Here is a 21,285-nt window from a genome sequence, read left to right as displayed (position 1 = left end):
ACCAACTGATTCGTCCGACTGACTCGGAACGGCCTCAGGGGTACCTGGTACCTCGCCGGCTTTTGCCCACACTGCTGACAGGCCCGGCAGCCCTGCACCCAGGCGGCCACATCTTGCGCTAATTTAGGCCAGAGATACTGGCGACGCAGAGTCTCCCGGGTGCGCCGTTCCCCATCATGGCCCCCGAGCGGGTGGTCGTGTACCAGTCGTAGTAGTTGGGGTCGCACATGGGCTGGAACGCAGATGCACCCCGGCTGCCCAGCGTCGGCCAGTTCCCTCACCACCCCGTTTTCTACACACAACCGGGCATACAAACCGCTCCAGGGCCCTGGTAGTGCATCCTTCCTCTCTCGCAGTGCCGCCTCCACCGCCGCCAGATCCGGATCCCGCTGCTGGGTTTGTCGCAGCTGCTCGTCGTCCAAGCCCGGGAAGGCGCAGCCGACATCCTCTTGGATCCGCCCGGTTGGGGTGGGATGATCCGTCTGTCCCCGGGCTCCTTCTGCAGGGGTTCCTGCGGCGCACACTGCACTCTCTCTCGGGGGGGGGAGTTTAGTTTCCGCGCGCTCCTTGGGTTCTGCTGCCTGGCGGCAGCGTCCCCCCGTGAAGCACGGGCAGGCGTCTCCCTCCCTCGTCTCAGCGCGCACCGCGGGCCGTCTTGACAAGGCGTCCGCGTTCGCGTGTGTTCGCCCCGCTCGGTACTCGATCTGCAGGTTGTACTCCTGCAGCTGCGCCAGCCATCGAGCCATCTGCCCCCGCGGTTCCTTGAATGTAAGGAGGAACTGCAGTGCATAATGATCGGTGCGCACACGACATTTCCTGCCGTACAAGTACGGTCGGAACTGTTTACACGCGAAAATTACAGCATACAGTTCCTGACGAGTTACACAATAGTTCAGTTCGGCCCCGCTCAGGGTCCGACTGGCGTACGCGATGACCCGCTCCGTCCCACCCTGCACTTGCGACAGCACCGCGCCCAGCCCACTGCTGCAGGCGTCAGTGTCCAAAATAAAATCGGTGGTGAAATCTGGGAAAGCCAAGGTGGGGGTGTGGGTGAGGTGGTCTTTGAGTGTGGTGAAAGCCGTCTGGCAGGCCTCCGACCACTGATAGGGGTTCTTAGGGGAGGTGAGTTGGGTGAGGGGGCGTGCAATCTCACTGAATCCCTTTACAAATCGACGGTAATAAGTGGCGAGTCCCAAGAATGACCTGATCTCCGTCAGGTTCCTCGGCCGCGGCCAATCCACTACGGCACGCACCTTCTCGGGATCGGTGCTCACCCCTGCCTCGCTGACTCGGTGTCCGAGGTACCCCACCTCGCGTTGCGCAATGTAACACTTACGTGGCTTGAGCTTGAGATGGGCTGCTCGCAGTCGCTGGAATACTTCCCGCAGCCTGGACCAGTGTTCGGACAGCGACCTACTGAACACTATTACGTCGTCCAGGTAAATCAGGCACTGTTCCCACTGCAAGCCCCGCATCACCAACTCCATCAACCGCTGGAACGTCGCGGGCGCGTTAGTGAGTCCGAACGGCAACACTCGAAACTCAAACAGGCCCATCGGGGTGGTGAATGCTGTTTTTGGCCGATCCTCCTCCGTCATCTCCACCTGCCAGTAACCGGACGCCAGATCGAGGGTGGAAAAATACCGCGCTCCTGCGAGACTGTCGAAGGTGTCGTCGATGCGTGGGATGGGAAAAGCGTCGCCGAGGGTGACTGCGTTCAATTTTCGGTAATCAACGCAGAACCGAGTCGATCCGTCCTTTTTCGTTACCAGTACCACCGGGGCAGACCAAGGGCTCGCGGAGGGCTGGATTATGTTATCGCGTAGCATATCCGTGACTGCCTCTTTGATCTGGGTCCGTTCAGGCGCGCCCACTCGGTATGCGGGGAGTTTGATGGGTCGGGCTGCACCTGTGTCAATTTGGTGCTTGACCAGGTCGGTCCGGCCCACGTCCGAATCGTGCTCACTGAACACGTCGGCGTACTCCCGCAATAACCCGCGCAGCTGATCGGCCTCCCCCTTAGGTAAGGCTGCCCAAGGCACATGTAACGCATCCTGCAGGGGAACAATCTCGGCTCGGGGGGTCGGGCCGACCCGCCAGGCCAGATCCTGGCTGTCCTCGGGGCGGCCAGGGTCCTCCGCCCAGAGTGCGAACACCGAGTCGTTCGAGTGGCGAGCGTGCAGGGGGTGTACGGTGGCTACCGGGGTACGTCGTCGTATCATTGCCGGGGTACTGTGTGGGTTAAACACACGTATAAACAGCCGGCCCCCATCTGCGTTTACCAGTGTGGCTGACCCTACCACCCCGTATCGCGATGCCAACTCCGGGTGAGGAGTCAGCATTACCTCGCCCGATGGTCGGTGGGTTGGGTCGGTGGAGAGGGTTGCCACTGGCACCAGCATCTCGGCGAGAGGCCCGATGGTGACGGCCGACACCAGCGTAGCGGCCACGGGTGTGAAGCGTGGGCGATTCGGCTCCTGTCCTAGGAACGGAATCCGCTCCCCGCTGCCCTCCACCGTAGCGCATCGTTGCCGGGGCTGTACGTTAAGTCCCAACTTTTCCAGGAGGTCCGTTCCTGCAATGCACTCGTGGCACAACACACTCGAAACGTAGAATTCCTGTGTGCACACCTGGTTTCCTAGACGGACCTCGAGGGAGACCTTCCCCAGCAACCCCATCCCGGCTCCGCTTGCCGTGTGCAGCGCGCGATCCGGGGCCTGCAGGCAGCCCACGTCCACCCCGAGCATGCTGCAGTGCGCGGCGCTCATGAGAGAGGCCACGGCGCCCGTGTCCAACAGGATCCGGGTGCGCTGCCCGTTCACCTGGCCTTCCACCAGCGACGTGGCTCCCGTTATCCCTGCCACCAGCTCCCGCAGCCAATCGCCCGAGGTCCCTGCGCCCTTGGGTGTTGTCGTTGTAACCTGTTTATGGATCACTCGCTCGCCATTATTATTACAGCTGGTTTGGGTCGGGTCCACGTCGATTTCATCCCCCGGTGGTCCCCTCTCTAGGGGGGGCTTAGTGTTTGACCTATGCATCGGCCTCGCACGGGCGAGCTGAGGGCAGTCCCTCATGAGATGCCCTCGACGGTCGCACACATAACACGTCCTGGGAGGAGTGGCGGCTCTGTGGCGAACTTTCTGCCCACTCCCTCCTCCCCCCGTGCGCTGTTGCTCATACTCTGCTTCTAGTCGGGCTATCCTTCCAGTTAGCCCTCCTACCGCGGAGTCTAGGTCCCCCATTTCGGATCGGATGGTCTCAACGGAGGATTGCACCTGGGTTACCTGGCCGGCTATATCTCCCATGCCGGTCTGTAACCCAGCTACCCAACCCGGGGTTGTCTCGCGGGACACTGGAGGTTCTCTTTCCCGGCCCCTTACCGTCCTCGCGAGCTCCTGTTCCTCCTCCTCGTCTTCCGAGAGCAGGCTCGCAATGGCGCGCTCTCGTCCCAGCCCCCGGAGCTGCGCGCGTTCGCTGTGAATTCTTTCACACTTACGTGCGCGCTCGACAAGGGTGTTAAAGGGAAGACGTGGGCAGCTCATGTCTGGCTGCCACCACGCCGTGCGAGACAGGTACCGCTGGATTTTCTCGGCAGCCAGTTCCTCAATAACCTCAGTTGCGTACCCCGGGCGTGCGATCTTTGTTAACTCGCGCACATCCTCGGCGTAATCACGGAGATCTTCGCCAGGTTGGCGACGGCGCGCCTCTAAGGCCGATTTTGCTTCCTCCTCGTCACGTGTGCCAAAACGCTGATCGAGTCGGCGCATCAGCTCCTCTAGCTGTGTCTGTGCGCTCGCGGGTAACGCTTCTACAAAATCGGCTGCCCGCCCATCAAGATTCATATTAAGTTGACGTACTGCCTGCGCGTCCGTCCATCCATTAATTTCCTTGGCCCCTAAGAGATTGCGGGCGAATGCCTTCCACGAAGGGGCCCCCCGGCCGGTAAATATCAGTCTTATTTTAGCGTGAGGTAACGCGGGGGTCCGTACCGCTTCCGACACCAATTTGTGGGGGTCGCTAGCCCCCGAGATCCCTCCCTCGATAATACTAACGGCCGGACTAACATCATCAATCGCCCCCCCGCTGCTAAGCGAACCGCCGCTAGGCTCCTCACCCAGGGTGTGGGAGCCGTCACCCGAGGATTCCCCTCCACCGCGGGTCCGCGTAGCAGGCATGGATAACCACGCACGCGCACACCCACACACAGCTCTGCACGGCACTCACCCAACCCTGACCACTCACGTTAGGATCGCGCACCTGTGTTACACACGTCGCGAACGTGCGCGCACACACGCATACAGCTCCACACGCGATACCCACTCCTGCGCCGCTCTGCGCCGCGCTGGCCGCCCACGTTACGATCGCGCACCTTGGGCACGCCGATTACGCACGCCGAGAGCTTACGCAAGTAACGAGCGCACGCAAGCGGGGCACACGCCGACACGACGACTCGTCCCCTCCCCCACTCGCGCGTGCACGTCAACACAAATATCGGACAAGGACGATTCTCCTCTCACACGGCTGCGTAGTCACGCCAACACACCAAAAGTGCTCTCCCCGGGCGTTAACGCACACACCTCCGTACCCGCACAATCGTACAGAGACCACGGCCTTTATGCGTACAACGACCACACACTCGCGAATGCAGTGCACGCTAATACCACGTTCCAAAAACACCCAACAACACGGTTTTGTTACTACGCTCGAGATTTTATTAGCCCTTGCTAACCAACCGAGCCACCCGTGTGTGTGTGCGGGACAGCAAGGCGCTTCTAACCCACACTCTGGTGCCGTGTAGCCCTATTCTATGCTGCGCTCTCTGCTAAACCGCTTTCCTACTCGTCCCTACCCCGAACTAACCCTCTCCTACGGATCCTACCCTCCGCTCTGAGGTGTTGTAAGGCGCGCAACACGATACCGTCTGTAGTCCTTGGTGACCTTGCGGCGCTCAGATCGTCCTGCAGACAATCTAGCGGCTCGCCCGATGACTCCTTCGTCGCTGACCCCGTGTCCAAACTCCAGAAGAAGAGAGTCCCCTACTGCCCCTGCGTTTTCTTTTAAACTATTCACATCAAAGGCTAGGCGCCCCCGTCCCGACCGCCTTGGTCTCTCGACCAATCCTGAGCCTAGGATTTCCCGCTCTTTTGCGATCCCGCCGGCCTTTGAACTTTCGACCAATCAGTCGTCCCGGGTCCTGATCCCAGCTATCTGCCTTGCTGACCCGTGTTTGTGTTTGTATGCGTTTCTAACTGCGGGGCTCTCTGAGCTCGCCATGGTCGTGCGATCTCAAATCCGCCCACGGCGCCGCAGTGTTACTTGGCCTGGGAAGGGTCCTGTCCAATTCCCTGGCCCTGAGAAACCGTGGGGTAACCCCCCTAGGGGGCCCTCGGGTGAAAACTCAGGGTAGGTGACCCGACCACGAGGCCCTACGTGGGTGCGGGTGCGTGTTTATGTGGGGGGGTGATGGGGGGCAGTGCGGCGGTGGAAGCCGGGCGGCTCCCTGGCTCGGCCGAGCGGCCCCGTCGCTGTGGCACCACAGAGACTGTGAATTGCTATCCCTCCAGGGAGGTGCTCAGGTTGGTTTGCTGCAGGCTATTTTCGATGTGCGCATCGCGTCCCAACCCCCACCTCGTGCACTATTCAAAAAACCGATCCACAGCTGCCGCTGGCAAATTAAAAATTCCCCCACCCACCCCTCTTCTCCTGCCCCCCCCCCGCCTTTCTTAAGCATCTCCATATGCCATCATAATACTGTCATTGCAAAATGGTAAAATGGACAGGAAAAATAACACTGCTGTTATAGCCTGGCAACCTCTAACGTAATCGGGCCTGGTGATGAGGAGGAGGCAGTTTCCCCTTATCGCACACGAGGCACAGGGACGTTTGTACATTGATTCCACTGTGTTTGGTTAAAGAGAGAGGCTTTTAATTGCTGCTTCTGGCTACTGCGGCAGATAGAAAGATAGATACGTAGTGGCCTTGGTGAGTGGATAGGTAGATATGTAGATAATAGCGCCGCAGCTAATCACCCCTTCCACAGTTCAATGGATTGTCATGATTCCATGGACACGATTTGAGTCGAGAATCAATTCCTCTTGGCATATGTGGAATTCAGTGGAGCAAATCCAAATAATCTCAAGGGCTGTTATATGTTTTATATACTGCATATCAATTGTAAATTATAGAATCTTACACAATTTTATACTCAAATCGTAGGCGAGTGGCTCGCAATCTGAAGGTTGTGAGTTAAATCCTGGTTGGGAGTTAACTCCGCCAATCATCCATTTTAGGTTCGATTAAATTCGTACAGCTTTGTGGGGAAGTCAACTTTTCTTTTCCTATGGATAGACTTGCCCCCATTATAGGAATGTGGATTTTCTACTACAGGCTCAGGGCTGTTATCAAGAGATGAGCACTTCCTCGATGTTTCTAAAAGCAAGACATTGGTTTTCCTTGGCTTGGATGACAAGTGAAATAATCAATTGAATGTATTCTTTGTTGAATCTTTTAATCCATAACAGATATGCAGACAGATAATGTTTTTTTTGTCTTTATTTAGAACTGGGTAAGAGCCTGTTCAGACAAGAAGCACTGTATTTCAAAAGGGAAAATCCTCTGTGAAAAATACAGGTGAAAATATTTATTGAAATAAATAAAAATGAAATAATAATGTAAAGTACAAATCAATCAAAATACAAAATCATACAGAGTGCCATATGACAAATTATAAGAGATGCATGGAAGATAGTTTTAATCAAATATGAATTTTTAAGCAAATAAGAAAAAAAAATTATCCAAGAATTAGTCAAACATTACCTAGCATTAGCTTCCTGGAATTTTTGTAAAATTCTTCCTTGGATAAATTTGAATTATATAATTGTTCAGAGACCGGGAAATGTACATTACTGCATCCATGCAATATCTAATATATTCAATCTAAAAAAAATGTACTTTGAGTAATCTGCTATTACTTTGCAAATATTAAATATGCTCCGAAAGCAATCACATTCAGCAATTATAGATACAATATGTCAACATAAATTTAATTGAGATAGCTGATATCACGAAAGATGTCCGGGTGTGATCTCATTCGGTGTCATTTTGGCATTGTTCCCTTAAGCCATTTCAGCCGCATTTTCTCTTCACTTTTGTTACATTTTAAGTCGCATCATCGCCTTCCGACGCATTTCTCAATGGCAATGGAGGGATGGGAGAGCAAGCGTTGGGAGACCCATCGTAATGCCACTTTGCTGGAGATCCACAGAGCAAATAATAAACTCGTGGCAGCCGCGCATCCTTTACCGTAATGAATGTGAGTGGGGGCTCAATGGTGGTGAGAAATTGCTTGCACACAAGTTGAACTCGCTTCAGGCTGCTTTGTGCCTGCTTCCCGCTGACGGCGCTGTCTCAGGATAATACTTATCTATTGAGTGTGTGTATGGCTTGGATAATTCACGTGGTATAGAGAAAGGGTCTCTGGAGTGTAAGGTCAAGGGTTACAAACCTAGTCATGGTCTATGGTAGTGGCGTTCACCCGTAATCCAGTATCGTGGAGGAGAGGGTTGGTGGATCGCACAAGTGTTGCGATACGCCTTTCCCATGGGCATTGAGGTGCCGTACCCTGGCTTGCCAGGAGAAGGAAGTACAGGTTTCCCCCGCTTCATGCGGTAGATGCATTCCAAAGAAAGTGCATACAAAGTGCAACCGCATGAGACATTTCCCTGCCGAGTAGCGAACACAGTTCACACACAATGTTGGCCCGTATATCCGCATATGAGTGAATTCAAATTGCATGGAGCGAATTTTGGGGAGAAATAGGGCAGCCCGTATCTACGCGAAATGGCACAAACCGAATCCGCATAAAGCGAGTGAACCCTGGACTCCACTTGTTCCATCTGTCTGGGATAGAGCTTCCCCCTCACATGCGTGGGTTTTCTCCAGGTGCTCCGGTATCCTCCCACATGTAAACATCCATAAATTGTCCGAAAGCACCGTAACATATAGAGGACCGCAAAGCTTGGGGAATTGTTGGCGCCGACTCACCACGTCGCTGCCTTTCTGCTTGCCCGTGGTTCCTCGCACCTCTGAGTCGTTCTCTGTACGAGATGTGAGCGAACACTGTGCACGTTACAAGCTGAAGATATCATGGTTAAATGTATTATTCAGGAGCCACACTCAGGAGACTTGTTGACGATCCGAAGACTGACGATAAAAATGTGCAACTTTTTCACGCTCATGGAATGTAATGCAATATCCTCTTCAGCTGCTGGTAGCAATCGGCACGCACCACTCTTTATTTACGAACTACCACCAGAAATGTAGTAAAACAAACAAATATAACCCCCCCCACCATAGCTAGAGGGCATTAACCGCAGACTATCCCGGGTCACTTAATGCCTACATTAACCCCACTAACCTCAGCGTCTTGTATTTTTGGCTGTTGTGGCCCATAAATCTGCTTTGCTCTACACCGAAGATCATTGTAGTGTTCCTGTTGGCACCCGGACCATCCAAATTCAGCTCATTAGCTCTCATCGATTGCCTTGTTAGTTGTGATTAGAAAAATACTTGGTGCGTCGCACATTCAAAATGGAATTACATAAATGTCAGCTGCTCAGAAGTGAGGATTGGCTGGCTTCTATGGATATAAAAGACATTTGCCTGCATATCGGGGTCAACCAGGAGCATCAGATCTCTTCTGTGCTTTGCGATGGGGGTAAAACACTTCCGGTCCGTGGTTCTGCTTCGAGGCTTCACGCAAGTATTGGTTGTGGTCGTGTCAGAAAAGGTTTTCACAATTTGACCCCTGTAGCAGGCGTCGGCCGCCTGCGGCTCCGAAGCCGCAGGCGGCGACTCTTCAAGGGCCACTTCGTGGCAGTTATTTGTTAAGAACCACCGAATCGTATTCACGTTGCATTGCGGCTCTTGAAATATTGCATTTTTTTTTACCCAATTCTAAAATATGGCTTCTCTTGTTATTTTGGTTTGCCGACTGCTGCACTATAGAGATGGCCTGATGGTCAGGGCAAATCTTGTGGTTTCCCTCTCAAAGGTGGTATCGGAGATTCTCCAGAACCTTCAGGATCATAGCTTCTAGAATCTCCAAATCTGAGGACTCCCCCCTCATTTTATTCAGAAGGTGTGTTCTGAGTTTAATCTTAAGTAGAATATTACCTTAACGTAAACTTTCGTGGTTCGGCAAGCATATGTGTCCGTACACACAGGATGCGTCAAGGATAGTATATTTCTTCGATCGAGAGGTTGAAGATTTTAAGGAGATATGAGCAATGTTTTGTTCAGTCTCCTGTAATTAGACTGGCAGGAAGGCAGCCATGAGGTGAACCGGCACCAACAATTGTCATGCTCTGCGGTGCTTTATATATGAAGTTGTTTTCAGCCAATCAATCAGTGTTTATACACATGGGAGAAGCAGGAGCACCCGGATAAACCCGCTCATGTGAGGGGGAAACACTGTCCCATACAGGTGGAAACTACGGAAATTAATCCACATTTTGTTGTACCGACTTCTGGCAATCCAGCATATGGCTGTATTTGAAGGAAGTTTTACAGCATCTATGTGATCTGCCAACCATCGCCTCCACAGTGCTGGATCATAGGCATACTCCACCACTGCCCATTGAGCTTAAATTGCAGCTTGAATGATTTAATGTATATTGGGAGGCTTAGCTGTCTAAGATGACTTCCCTGCATAGAGATTGCAGGGTTCACTCAACACAGTTGATGGTGGTATTCTGATCCAGTAATTCTGGGGTGTCACTTTTAGAATATTGCAAAGTGGTAGTTTAGAATTCTCCACTCACATTCGCAATATATTACCACTGAGACGTCCTGGCCTCCCAGAAGTCAAGGTTCGGTAAGGCCGCCTTGTCGGTCGCTGTTTGAATCCTTTAGTTCTGTTGTCGTTTTTTTGGTGTAATTTCCATCCAACGTCCTTTGGTTCTTCAGCTTTGTTGTTGGTTCAACAGCCTAGAGCGGAGCGCGTTTGTGGCTGCTGCCAGGACACCCCAGATTTAAGCACTGAGGTTGAGACCGGCTTCCATAGGCAGCCATCGACTCACTCCACGCACACCCTCCTGCCGGCAACGATGAACGGAATTTAACTGCCACGCACCTCCAAGACAGAGAAGACCAGGAAACAAAATGGCGAGGCCAACTGTTCAACTAAAATAAATACAATTTTTCTTTTAGAATGCCGATTGGGCCCAGGAATGAACTGTCAGTCGGCTTTGAGGGGTGGTTTGCATTGTGCCGGCAAGATTTAATAACTTGACTTTTAATGTACAGTAGAACCTCGGAGATCGAACGCACCAGAACTCGAACAAATCGGTGTTCGAACGATAATTCACGAACATTTTTTGCCCCGGAAACCGAACGAAATTCGGAAGTCGAACGGGCAATTGCGACTTGACGCTGTCGCCTCGACAGACCTGTTCTTTACCTGAGGACGGCTGCTTGCGTTGTGGCCGAAACGTCGTGAGAATTATTTTATTATGTTTTATTTTTATTATTTTATTACTTCCCTTCTACGTGACTTTACTGAAAGAACCAAGAAGATGAATCCCTGCAGTCACGAAAGCTTTAAATCGAGATTGAAAGAACCTGTACGGCTGAGACTCGTATGGCCAGCGTGCATGATGCTGGCCCAGACAAAGGTTTTACCGTATGAGAGGGAGAAACAAACCTCTTTAGATAAGTTTTTAGTCAGAAAGAGCTCAAGTGACTCACAGTTAGTGGCAGAAAAGAGGCACAAAAGAGAAAGAACCCCAGAAGGGCAGTTACCTGACATTATTATGGAAGGTTGTCTCCCCTTCCAAACAATAACACCACCACCTCCTCCTCACCACCTTCCACTCAAGCCATCAACTCTCCTCACTACAGGTAAAGTGAAGTTCAATGTTCATTTATTTCATTTATTCCATATATTTATTCATTTATTCCATTTATTTATTGTGTTTCTTGTTTTTTTGGATGATTTTATGCATGTAATTACTGTAAACTTCGCGTAAAATGCTTTATAATGAGATATTTCTTGTGTCTGGAACCAATTAATGTCATTTACATTGATTGTTATGGAGAAAATTAATTCAGTGTTCCAACAAATCGGTGTTCGAATGGCCTTCGATCTCCGGGGTACCACTGTAAATCTAATTTATTTGGTAATATTTTGGGTTATTGAAGGGTTTGTCTGGTACTCAATAGCTACGATTAGGTGACGGTTCATATGCCCATGAGAAAGAAAACTGCTCATCACAATTTTTTTCTAAAGTTTAACTCATCAGGTTCCATGGTGTTAAGTGCAGTTTCCAACCCTTATGAACTCTGTCTCTCTGGCTTCTCTGTTGATGTGCTATGAAGAAGGGCTATTCCCTGAAACATCGATTTAATATATATTTTTTTCCTGAAACGCAGTGTTGTTGACGATCGTGTTGAGTTTTTGTTTGTTAACTGCGGTAATGCACCGCTGCCAATGGAGCATCACCAAATTCATTGTTTAATCTTGAAAAAGAGAGACATGGGCTCTAGCGTGCTTCTTGATTTATTGAGTTGGTAGATCAGCAGGGTTCACAGTTATGAAATAAACTAATTCATTTCACAGCACAGGAATGACTTAGCCCACCGTCATCATTATCATCATCCCACCAATTTACATAGACTAAGCACTACTTTGTGAGGCTGCTCAGCTTGGCGGAACGCCAACAGTGGTGGTTTCTATGGAGAAACTTACTCCCATAGTTACGTGCAATTTCCATTCCTGACTTGGGACCAACAACAGTGACGAACACTGCTAAGTGCTCGTTTGGTCACGGGGAGACTTGGTGTGCGCACCGTTGGTCCTCATTGCGCTCATTGTGTGGTTGCGCATGAGTGGGGAGGTGCAATTCGTTGACGGAAAAAAAAAAACGCATCAGGTTAGCACGGTTGGCTACGTACGGAATGAAACAGGCTCAACATACTTAATTCTAGATTTGAAGCTTTCGTGACTGCAAGGATTCATATTCTTAGGTTTTTTCGGTAAAGTCACGTAGGTAAAACATCAAAATTAATTAAAATAAAATAAAATAAAGATCACGACGTTTCGGAGGCATGGAGACTTGTGTTGCCTCCGAAACGTCGTGATCTTTATTTTATTTTATTTTTATTAATTTTGATGTTTTACCTACGTGACTTTACCGAAAAAACCTAAGAACATACTTAATTTGGAGCTTTCGTGACTGCAGGAATTATTATTTGGTTCTTTCGGTAAAGTCACGTATAAAGATAAAATAATGAATTAAATTAAATACTAGCATACTACGTTTCGATTGCAACACGATTGCAACACATGTGTTGCAATCGAAACGTCGTATGCAACACATGTGTTGCCATCGAAACGTCGTATGCTAGTATTTAATTTAATTTATTATTTTATCTTTATACGTGACTTTACCGAAAGAACCAAAGAATAAGGCTCAACATACGTACGTAGGTACGAGCTCGTTTGCTTGCAGGATTATTTCTTTATCTGTTTACTCGCTCGTTTCAAGTTCTTCTCTCCCATTATGGTACGGCCAGCGGGAGAGCGCTTTATTGGCCGCGGCGGTGCTGGGAGCCAGGGTGGCGCAGCGTGCGCCGTCGTTAAAGTGTCCTGAGCAGCGTTGCCCCACGGCGAACGCGGCACGGCGGAGCCGTTCGTCATTCCGTGGCGCCTGTCGCCGTCGTCCATCACCGAAGCTGCGTCCCGACTTCCCCAGTGCCGTCGCTTTATTGTTGCGATGCTTGTTCGACCCGGGAAAGCCTGCGATGAGCCTCAAGACCTTTCGAGGAGGGTCGTGTCCGGTTTTGCGCACGATGGGGCGATGCTGCTGCCGCCCCTGCCATGTGTCATCCCAATCGAGTAATTTGCAGGTAATTTATCAGCATTGGGATGCTTGGCCAATACCGGTTACATTGTATGATTTCAGTGATGGGAGGAACCTGGAAACCCGGAGTAAACCCACTCAGAACAGGGGGAGGACATACAAACCCCACACAGAGAGGCAACCGAGTCGGGAATTAAACCCAGGTGGTACTACCACTGCACTACCCGGCGACCCAAAGTGCTCAAATGCTGTTGTGCAGAGTCCATGGTGTGTGATGGGAAACTCACTGGCAATGCATTGTCGAGCACGAACGTGCGTGCACACATGAACATACAGGCGGTGGCTGGCTGGCTGAGACGTGGCCGAATGGCTCAGGGGGCTTATGATGTCTGTGTCAGAGTACCGGCTCATGTACCAAGCAGAGATCTCTTTTGTGGCTCAGGGACATTATAAGTGCTTGTCAGAGCACTGAGCTAGCACTGCTGCGATGCGGGGTTTAAGTGTGGGTTTCAGCCACCCATGATTAAGCGAGGTTCTCATTTGTAGCGAGCTAATGGTATCTACCGAGTCACCATGGACTGTAAAAGAAAGTTATATTAACTTAGCTTTTTTTTTTTTTACAAAATTTGGTTTTGGCCAGCTCCGAGAGATAACATTTATAGATCCTGGAAAAGCCCTGTTATCCGCCACTTCAGCATCCACAATGCTCTGTAGAGAGGAGCCGACACGAGATTGCAGGGGTCTCGTCCTTTATTCCTTTCCTTCCATTCACACCTGTCGCCAGCCGTCCCAATCCCGTTCCCGCCAAAGGCCCCCCTTTCCCGCCCGTCCTCCCCTTATATCACCTCGATCACCCCTCCCCCTAACCCATCTATTGGTGGGAATCCTTCCCCTGACACCCCTACATCACCCCCCCCCCCCGGAGAAAAAATAACCGTCCTCGGTTCTGCCTCCCCCATGGACCATTTAAGTCTCCCCATGCCTCCCACCACTGACAGTGACGACAGCCCTTACCCCCCCCCACAACCCTACAATGCAATATAACACAACAAATCAATTGCGCGGCCTGCCCAGGTCTCCAGCCAGCATCCCGTAACAGCCCGGACATCCACAGGCAGCAGATGACCGTGGCGGCCCCCTCCTTCGAAGGCCCTCTCGTCGCGGTCCCTGGTTCGGTGGTGCCGGTGTCGCCTTGCCTGGCGCCGCTGTCTCTCCGGCCCCCGCTCGTGCCGCCGCTCCGTCAGGCCTCACATGGGGTGCTGTAGGTGACAAGGGAACACAGGGCACCGAACCCCCTGCCGGTCGGCGCGTGGTGGTCGGCGACCTTGGCCTGGGTAGGGATGATGATGATGTTGGCAGTGATGTTGGTGGTGATGTTGGTGAAGATGACGGTGGAGAGATGTATGGCTTAAGGCGGGTGGGGTGTACAAACCATCGTCGCTTACCCAGTTGGACCTGGACGCACTGCGGTCGGAGTGCTTTGATGACCTCGACCGGCCCTTTCCAGGGTCGGTGCAGCTTTGGTGAGAGGCCAACCGGCACCTGAGGACAGTGTAGCCATGCCTGGTCCCCAACTTTAAAGGGCTTGGCTGTCACTGTCCTCTCCCGTATCCGTACATTACTCTCTTGGCTCGCGGCCGATGCGGCCTCGGCTGCTTGGCGGGCCTCTCTCAAATAAATGAGGGAGGTCTTTAGTGCCTTCGGCCATGCGTCGGCTCTTGCCGGAATGTCCGTCAGCTGCACCTCAATAGGCGGAACGGGATCCCGTCCGTACATCAGGAAAAACGGCGAGAACCCCGTCGCCGCGTGTGGGGCCACCCTGTACGCCGCTAAGACCGATGGAATGTGGAGGTCCCAGTCGGAATGGTTTTCGTCCACCACTTGGGACAGCATGGCCGCTATGGTGCGGTTAAGCCGCTCTACCATCCCATCGGTCTGGGGATGATATGGAGATGTTCGGACCTTTTTAGTGCCCAGGATAGAGCAGACGTCCTTCAATAGCTGTGAGGAGAAATTCCTGCCCTGATCCGTGAGCAACCGCTCCGGTGCCCCCTTATCAAGGACATAGCCTCCCACGAAGGCATCGGCGATGGTCTGTGCCGTTTGGTCCGGGAGGGCCCACGCCATCGGCCACCTCGTGCAGTACTCGACTCCGACCAACAGGTATTTATTTCCCCGTGGCGTGACCGGCAGCGGTCCCAAGATGTCCAACGCAACCAATTCGTTGACCCTGGTCACCGTGATGGGCTGTAGGGGCGCCCGGCTTACCCGGGGTGGCGGCTTTCGCCGCGCACATTCGACGCAGGTAGCGACCCATCGATGCACGTCAGCGGTCATACCTGGCCAAAAGTACCGACCCTGTAATGTGTGCAGTGTCTTCCGCCCTGCCAGGTGCAGCAGCTGGCGGCCGTGTACGTCCATAACCAATTGTTGACGCAGCGACTCCGGAACTACCAGGCATCGCCGGCGCCCTGTCGGGTCCCATCGCATGAGGAGATCCTCCCATACGATGTACTCCTCCCCCCCTGCCTCTGCTGAGGCGCGTAGTGTTCGCAGTGGGGCTTCCTCCAGCTGTAGCCGTCTCCAATCGTCCAAGGTCAGCCCCAGGTCGTGGTCGGTCAGCTGGACCTCACCCTGTGCGCCCTCCGCCGTGCGTACAGGAGCGATGACCGTCCCCTCCGGCCTCGCCTCCTTGCAGCGTGCCCCGCCTGTGGTGCATGCACAAGGGCCCTGGGGCACCAGTCGGGACAATGCGTCTGCGTTGGCATGTCTGGTCCCTTTGCGATGCACTACTTGGTACCTGTACTCCTGCAGGCGTTCTATCCATCTGGCCAGCTGGCCCGAAGGCTGGTCGATGCGGAGCGAATACTGCAAGGCCGCGTGGTCAGTGCGGACCGTAAATTTGCGACCATACAGGTAGGGTCGGAATTGCTGCACAAAGTGAACGACTGCCAGGAGTTCCCTACGTGTGACGCAGTAGCGCTGCTCCGCTGATGAAAGCACGCGACTACCATAGGCGATAACCACCTCCCGACCCTGCTGGACTTGCGACAAAACACTGCCGATGCCCACATCGCTGGCGTCCGTGTCCAGGATAAAGGGGAGGCCAAAATCCGGAAAGGCCAATGGTGGTGCATCTGTCAGACGTGAGCGCAGCTGCTGGAATGCCTCTTCCTCCAGAGGGCCCCAATAAAACCTCTGGTTCTTCGCCGTCAACACGTGCAAGGGCTTGGCAATGGTTGCGAAGTTGGGCACAAACCGGCGGTAGTAAGAAACGAAACCCACAAACCGGCGTACCTCCGGAACCGTTGTGGGAACAGCCCAGGCCCTCACGCAGGCCGTCTTTTCCGGGTCTGTAGCCACTCCCGACTCACTGACGACGTGGCCCAAGTAGCGTACCGACGACTGCATAAGGTGGCACTTCGACGGCTTGAGCTTCAAGTTCGCGTTCCGGAACCGCAGGAACACCTGACGCAATCGGTCAATGTGTTCCTCGAATGATCGGCTGAAAACAATGACGTCGTCCAGGTAGATGAGGCACGTTTCCCATTGGAGGCCTGCCAAGGCCAACTCCATTATGCGTTGGAACGTTGCCGGCGCCGTCTGGAGGCCCATAGGCAGGCAGTTGAACTCGAACAGGCCCTGTGGTGTCCGGAATGCTGTTTTAGGCCGGGAGTCCGCGTCTAGTGGGACCTGCCAGAACCCGGACAACAAATCCAGCGTACTGAAAAATTTTGCTCCCGCCAGTGCATCCAATGAGTCGTCGATACGTGGTAGGGGATATGCGTCGGCCAGCGTGACGGCATTGAGGCGTCGGAAGTCCACACAGAATCTCAGTGACCCATCTGACTTCTTGACTAGGACCACCGGTGCCCCCCAGGGACTCGAGGATGGAGAAATTATGTCGGCCCGCAGCATCTCCTGCACCGCTTGTTGAATGTGCCCTTTTTCCATTGGGCTCATTCTATATGTGTTTTGGCGCAGGGGTGCGGCATCTCCCGTGTTGATGTGGTGCTGTGACAGATTTGTGCGCCCTAGGTCGAACGGTCCCCGGCTGAACACGTCCGAGAACTCCTGCAATAACGAGTGCAGCTGCTGTTTCTGGTCGGGCGGCAATCCCGGCTCAGGCCCCGCCAGCTGGTCCATCCACGATTTGGCCCCTCTGTCCTCGGACTGGCCGATGCTGCCTACAAGCTCGGGCTCTGTCCCTGGGGCTCCTAGTGACAAGGGACTAACGTGGGCCAGAACTGTTCCCTCCTGCACCGTCGCTGTTCTATCGGAGGTGTTCAGCACCTGAATGAACAGATGCTGGTTCCTCTGTACAATAGTTTCGGCCCCCACCAGCGCATGACGATCCATGGCCGCTGACGCCGGAGACACCAGGATGGGTGAGTCTGGTCGGGCTGTCACGAGGGGGGACCGATATTGCAGCGGAACCAGCATCTGGGCTGCCGGGGGAATGGAGACAGACTTACTGACCAGAGCCTGCACGTAGGGTACACCCCGGCTGGCCCCCTCCGCCTTTAGGAAATGGAGATGCGTTCCCTGGACTTCCACCCGCCCATTGGCCAGATCGATTTTCATTGGCATCCGCCTCAGAAAGTCCGTCCCCAACAGGCAGGGTACGGGCAACGTTGCGGAGACAAGGATGGGTCCTGCTACCGAAAGCTGCCCAATCTGTATCGGGGCTTCAACCTGGCCCAGGAAGCCCATGCTGCCTCCATTTGCTGCAATGAACGTTGTCTTGACGGGGACTAAAGGTCGGATTTTATCCGGCAGCATCTCATGCATGGTGCTCGAGATGATCGTGGCTGATGCCCCCGTATCGACCAAGATACGTGCCGACACTCCCGCGATTTCACCGACCAGGACCGAGGTTCCTGACGTGGCCGCTACCACCCGCCTTGCCAGCTTCCTCCATTGTGTGGCTGAGTCCGGCCACTGACCAGGCGGCGTCTCGTTATCCTGTGGTGCATGGTGAAATGATGGGGGATGGGTGTGGATGGACTGAAGATGGGGTTCCTCCCTTTGGAGTGCGTCCCAGCAGGGTGAACGCGCCCTTGTTACATAGTGTGGGCTTACCCCTGGGTTGCGGGCTGGGTTCTCTATGTAGTGCAAATTGCCCCCCCTAGGTGACGTAGGATGGGCCCCCCTTGTGGTGTGGGGGGGCCCCCCCATTGCAGGGGGCGGTGGGGACTGGGGGGTGGGCCTTCCCGTGAGCCCCTCTCTTTCCTTTGTCACGGGGGCGTGGTCCCCCTGGTTCCGTCTCGCTCTGTCGCAAAGCGGTGGTGAGGCGGGTCGTGGAATTGCTCCAGGGCGCAATGTCAATCGTGTGGGCTGCCTCGGCCCCCGGGCCGTTGCCCCTGGCAACTCGCCGGCGTTGCAGGTAACTGGTGACGTCACGCCCGCCGGTGACGTCACGCCCGCCCGCGAACCCACGCCCGCCCGCGAAACCACGCCCACCCGCGACGTCACGCCCGCCCGCGAAACCCCGCCCGCCCGCGAAACCACGCCCACCCGCGACGTCACGCCCGCCCGCGAACCCACGCCCGCCCGCGAAACCCCGCCCGCGCGCGACGTCACGCCCGGCATCGACGTCGCTGCCGGCCGCGACGTCACTTCCGCCCGCGACGTCACCTCCGCCCGCGACGTCACCTCCGTCCGCGACGTCCCTCCCGGCGTCGGCGCGACTCCCGGCGCGGTCCCCGGCCTCGGCGCGATCCCCGACGCGGTCCCTGGCCCCGGCGCGATTCCAGGCGCGGTCCACGGCCCCGGCGCAATTCCCGGCGCGATCCGCGACACCACTTCCGACCGCGACGTCACTTCCGGACGCAACGTCACGTCCGTTCGCGACGCCACTCCGGGTCGCGATGCGACCACAGGCCCCGGCGCTATCCCCTTCCCCCGACCAGAACAGCGGGGACCGGGAAACGACACCACCGGCGCCCACCCCGAGGAGACTCCCGGTGAGTTCGCGGCGTCGGAAGTGTAATTACCCGGCCCGCCCGAGAGGCCGGGTGGGACGGCGTCACTCGCCTGGCTCCTGTCGGCGTTCGGCCCCGGCAGGTTCCAGGTGACGTTGGCGGCCTCCGGCTCCGTGCGGCACCCCCTCGCCACATGCCCCTCGCGACCACAACGGTGGCAGACCCACGGGGCGTTGCGTCGGGGGGGCTCGGCGCGATGTTGTAGAGGCGGCTGCCAGCGACGCGGCGGTTGGTCCCTCTGCTCCGCCAGTCCCCGGATCGCCGCGTACACCTCCCGCAGCGATGGCTCCGTCTCAGACGTCGGCGGTCCGTCCCCAGATGCCCCACCGGCAGCCTGTGGTGACGGTGCAGGTTCGGCGGTTAGTGTCGCTGGACCAAGTAGCGCCGCGGCAACGGCTGGGCTGTTCCCCCCCGCCGCGCCAGCCACCGGGCCCACGGGTGGCGCCCGGCCCATGACCTGCTCGTGGGCTTGGATGGTCCGGGCAGCCCACAGCGAGGTGCGTTCTTCCGGCGTCACTACGGGCATTACAACGCCGGCGCGGCAAGCGTAGGCGATGAGGTGCTCGACCACGAGGTCCTCGAGCGCTTCTTCAGCCAGGCGAGGGAAAGCTCTCCTCGCCAACACGAGCAGCGCCCCCCTGTAGGCTAAAGGGGATTCTTTAGCCCCTCGCTGGCGATCCTGGAACCGTTTAAAGGCTCCTTCCGCCGGGCAATAGATCTCCCCCAAAGCCTCGTAGGCCGCCTGTAGCGTGGACTTGCTGTGCGAGGGAAGGGAGGTGTAAGAGGAGAGTGCTTCTTTGCCCAGAACAGATGGCAGCGCTCGTAGGGCCTCTTCGTCTGTCCACTCGAGAGCGTGGAAGGCAGCCTCGAATCGGCGGACAAACTCCTCCCAATCTTCTTCCTCAGCCACAAACTTGTCGACGGGCCCCAGCCGACGCGGCCGTCCGGCCACCTGCTCTCCGTGTTGGGTGTTTAGCCCTGGGGGTTTTGGCGGGAGCGGCGGCGGCTGGCGTGACGAGGTTGGTTGCGGCTCCTGCCCGGCCGGCTGGTCGGCGTCCGGTTCCCGTGGCCTCTCCTCCCGTAGTACGCGTGGGGGTGGGGGTCCCGGTGCCGGCGGGCCCCCCATAGGGAGCCTCTGCAAGAGCTCCTGGAGCGCCCTCTCCACGCGGGCCATGCGGTCCTCCATGCGATCCTCCAGGCGATCCGGGCCCCCTTCTGCTGCTTCTGACAGCAGGCCCCCTTGTTGCCCAGGATGTGAAGGATCCCCGGCCCCTGCTTCCTCCTCCCTCGGCTCCCTCCCGCGAGGATTCTTCTTTGTAGCCATTAGGATCCCACCGCTGCCACCAAATGTAGAGAGGAGCCGACACGAGATTGCAGGGGTCTCGTCCTTTATTCCTTTCCTTCCATTCACACCTGTCGCCAGCCGTCCCAATCCCGTTCCCGCCAAAGGCCCCCCTTTCCCGCCCGTCCTCCCCTTATATCACCTCGATCACCCCTCCCCCTAACCCATCTATTGGTGGGAATCCTTCCCCTGACACCCCTACAGCTCCATGAACCGGCATCTGTCATACAACAGCAAATACAAATCTTCCTTCACTCATCCGGAAAAAAATTCCGACAGCCATCCGGCATCTTGCCGTGTGCTTGTGATAGATTTGTTGCTTGTGTAATGCGGGTGTAAACGACCTTCCGGATGTGACGTCATGGGGGGAGGAGTTACGTCACGTGGTTGGAGAGGGTTCAGGTCTAAAAGGGGAGAAACCGGAAGAGGAAGGGAGGTTGTTGGAGACTGGGCTAGAGTAAGGCCACGCAGGGCGAAGGCTGGGGAGAGTGGCGAGATCGCCACACACACAGAGTACGGATAGGGCACCGTCGGCCAGCGGTGACCGACCCCGGAGAAGCGGGGAGCAGCGGTAAGGCTGCAGCGAGGGCAGCTGGGAGGCTGCACGAAGAGAACAGCAGCGGGACTGCTTCGGAGAAGAGAGAGCAGCGGTGGGGCTGCAACGAGGGCAGCTGGAGAAGCTGCACGAGGAGATTAGCAGTGAGGCTGCTACGGAAAAGGGAAGAGCCGTGTGGGAAAAGTATACGAACCCGAATAAAGGACACCAAGCCAGATACCGTGGTCGAGTCCTTTATTACACTTGCATAAACATAAGTATAACTCTCAGATAACTGGCATATTTGATTAACTGGCGCCCTCAATTCCCCATGGATGCCAGATAACAGAGCTTTTCCTGTATATTTAATTATTGACATGTACTGAATCACAACTAAACCTGAAGGAAAGAAAGAGGCCTATTTAAGTTTACTGATTTAGTGATAGTTCTGTAATGTCATCTTCCAGGGCCCTTTTGTCCTGACATGATGCCACACGCCAGCTCACTATGATATCTCTGTAATGATCCCCTTGCAGCTTTATTACATTAGTTCCATCGATTGAC

At 54.9% G+C, this 21,285-nt stretch overlaps 2 protein-coding genes across 5 annotated transcripts in view; one reads left to right on the top strand and one right to left on the bottom strand.

Moving 5' to 3' along the window:
- IMMP2L (inner mitochondrial membrane peptidase subunit 2) overlaps positions 1-21,285 on the top strand; it is a 303,938-nt gene that overhangs the window by 252,394 nt on the left and 30,259 nt on the right. The gene's annotated exons all lie outside the window — the stretch shown is intronic.
- Positions 13,791-20,305, bottom strand: LOC144721231 (uncharacterized). Its single transcript, XM_078598680.1, has 2 exons — positions 18,897-20,305; positions 13,791-14,119 (listed from the first exon to the last, which is right to left on the bottom strand). Exons 1-2 carry the CDS (start codon positions 20,166-20,168, stop codon positions 14,108-14,110), a joined length of 1,284 nt encoding a protein of 427 aa, XP_078454806.1. The 5' UTR covers positions 20,169-20,305; the 3' UTR covers positions 13,791-14,107.

Source organism: Lampetra planeri, chromosome 11, assembly GCF_965212315.1.
Source record: "Lampetra planeri chromosome 11, kcLamPlan1.2.h2, whole genome shotgun sequence".
NCBI lineage: Eukaryota > Metazoa > Chordata > Hyperoartia > Petromyzontiformes > Petromyzontidae > Lampetra > Lampetra planeri.
The sequence above is the reverse complement of the archived record's forward strand: the minus strand, read 5'-3'. Positions and strand labels throughout refer to the sequence as shown.

Excerpts from the sequence above, each read along its gene's own strand:
- LOC144721231 (XM_078598680.1), bottom strand. The coding sequence starts at position 20,168 with ATGGCTACAAAGAAGAATCCTCGCGGGAGGGAGCCGAGGGAGGAGGAA.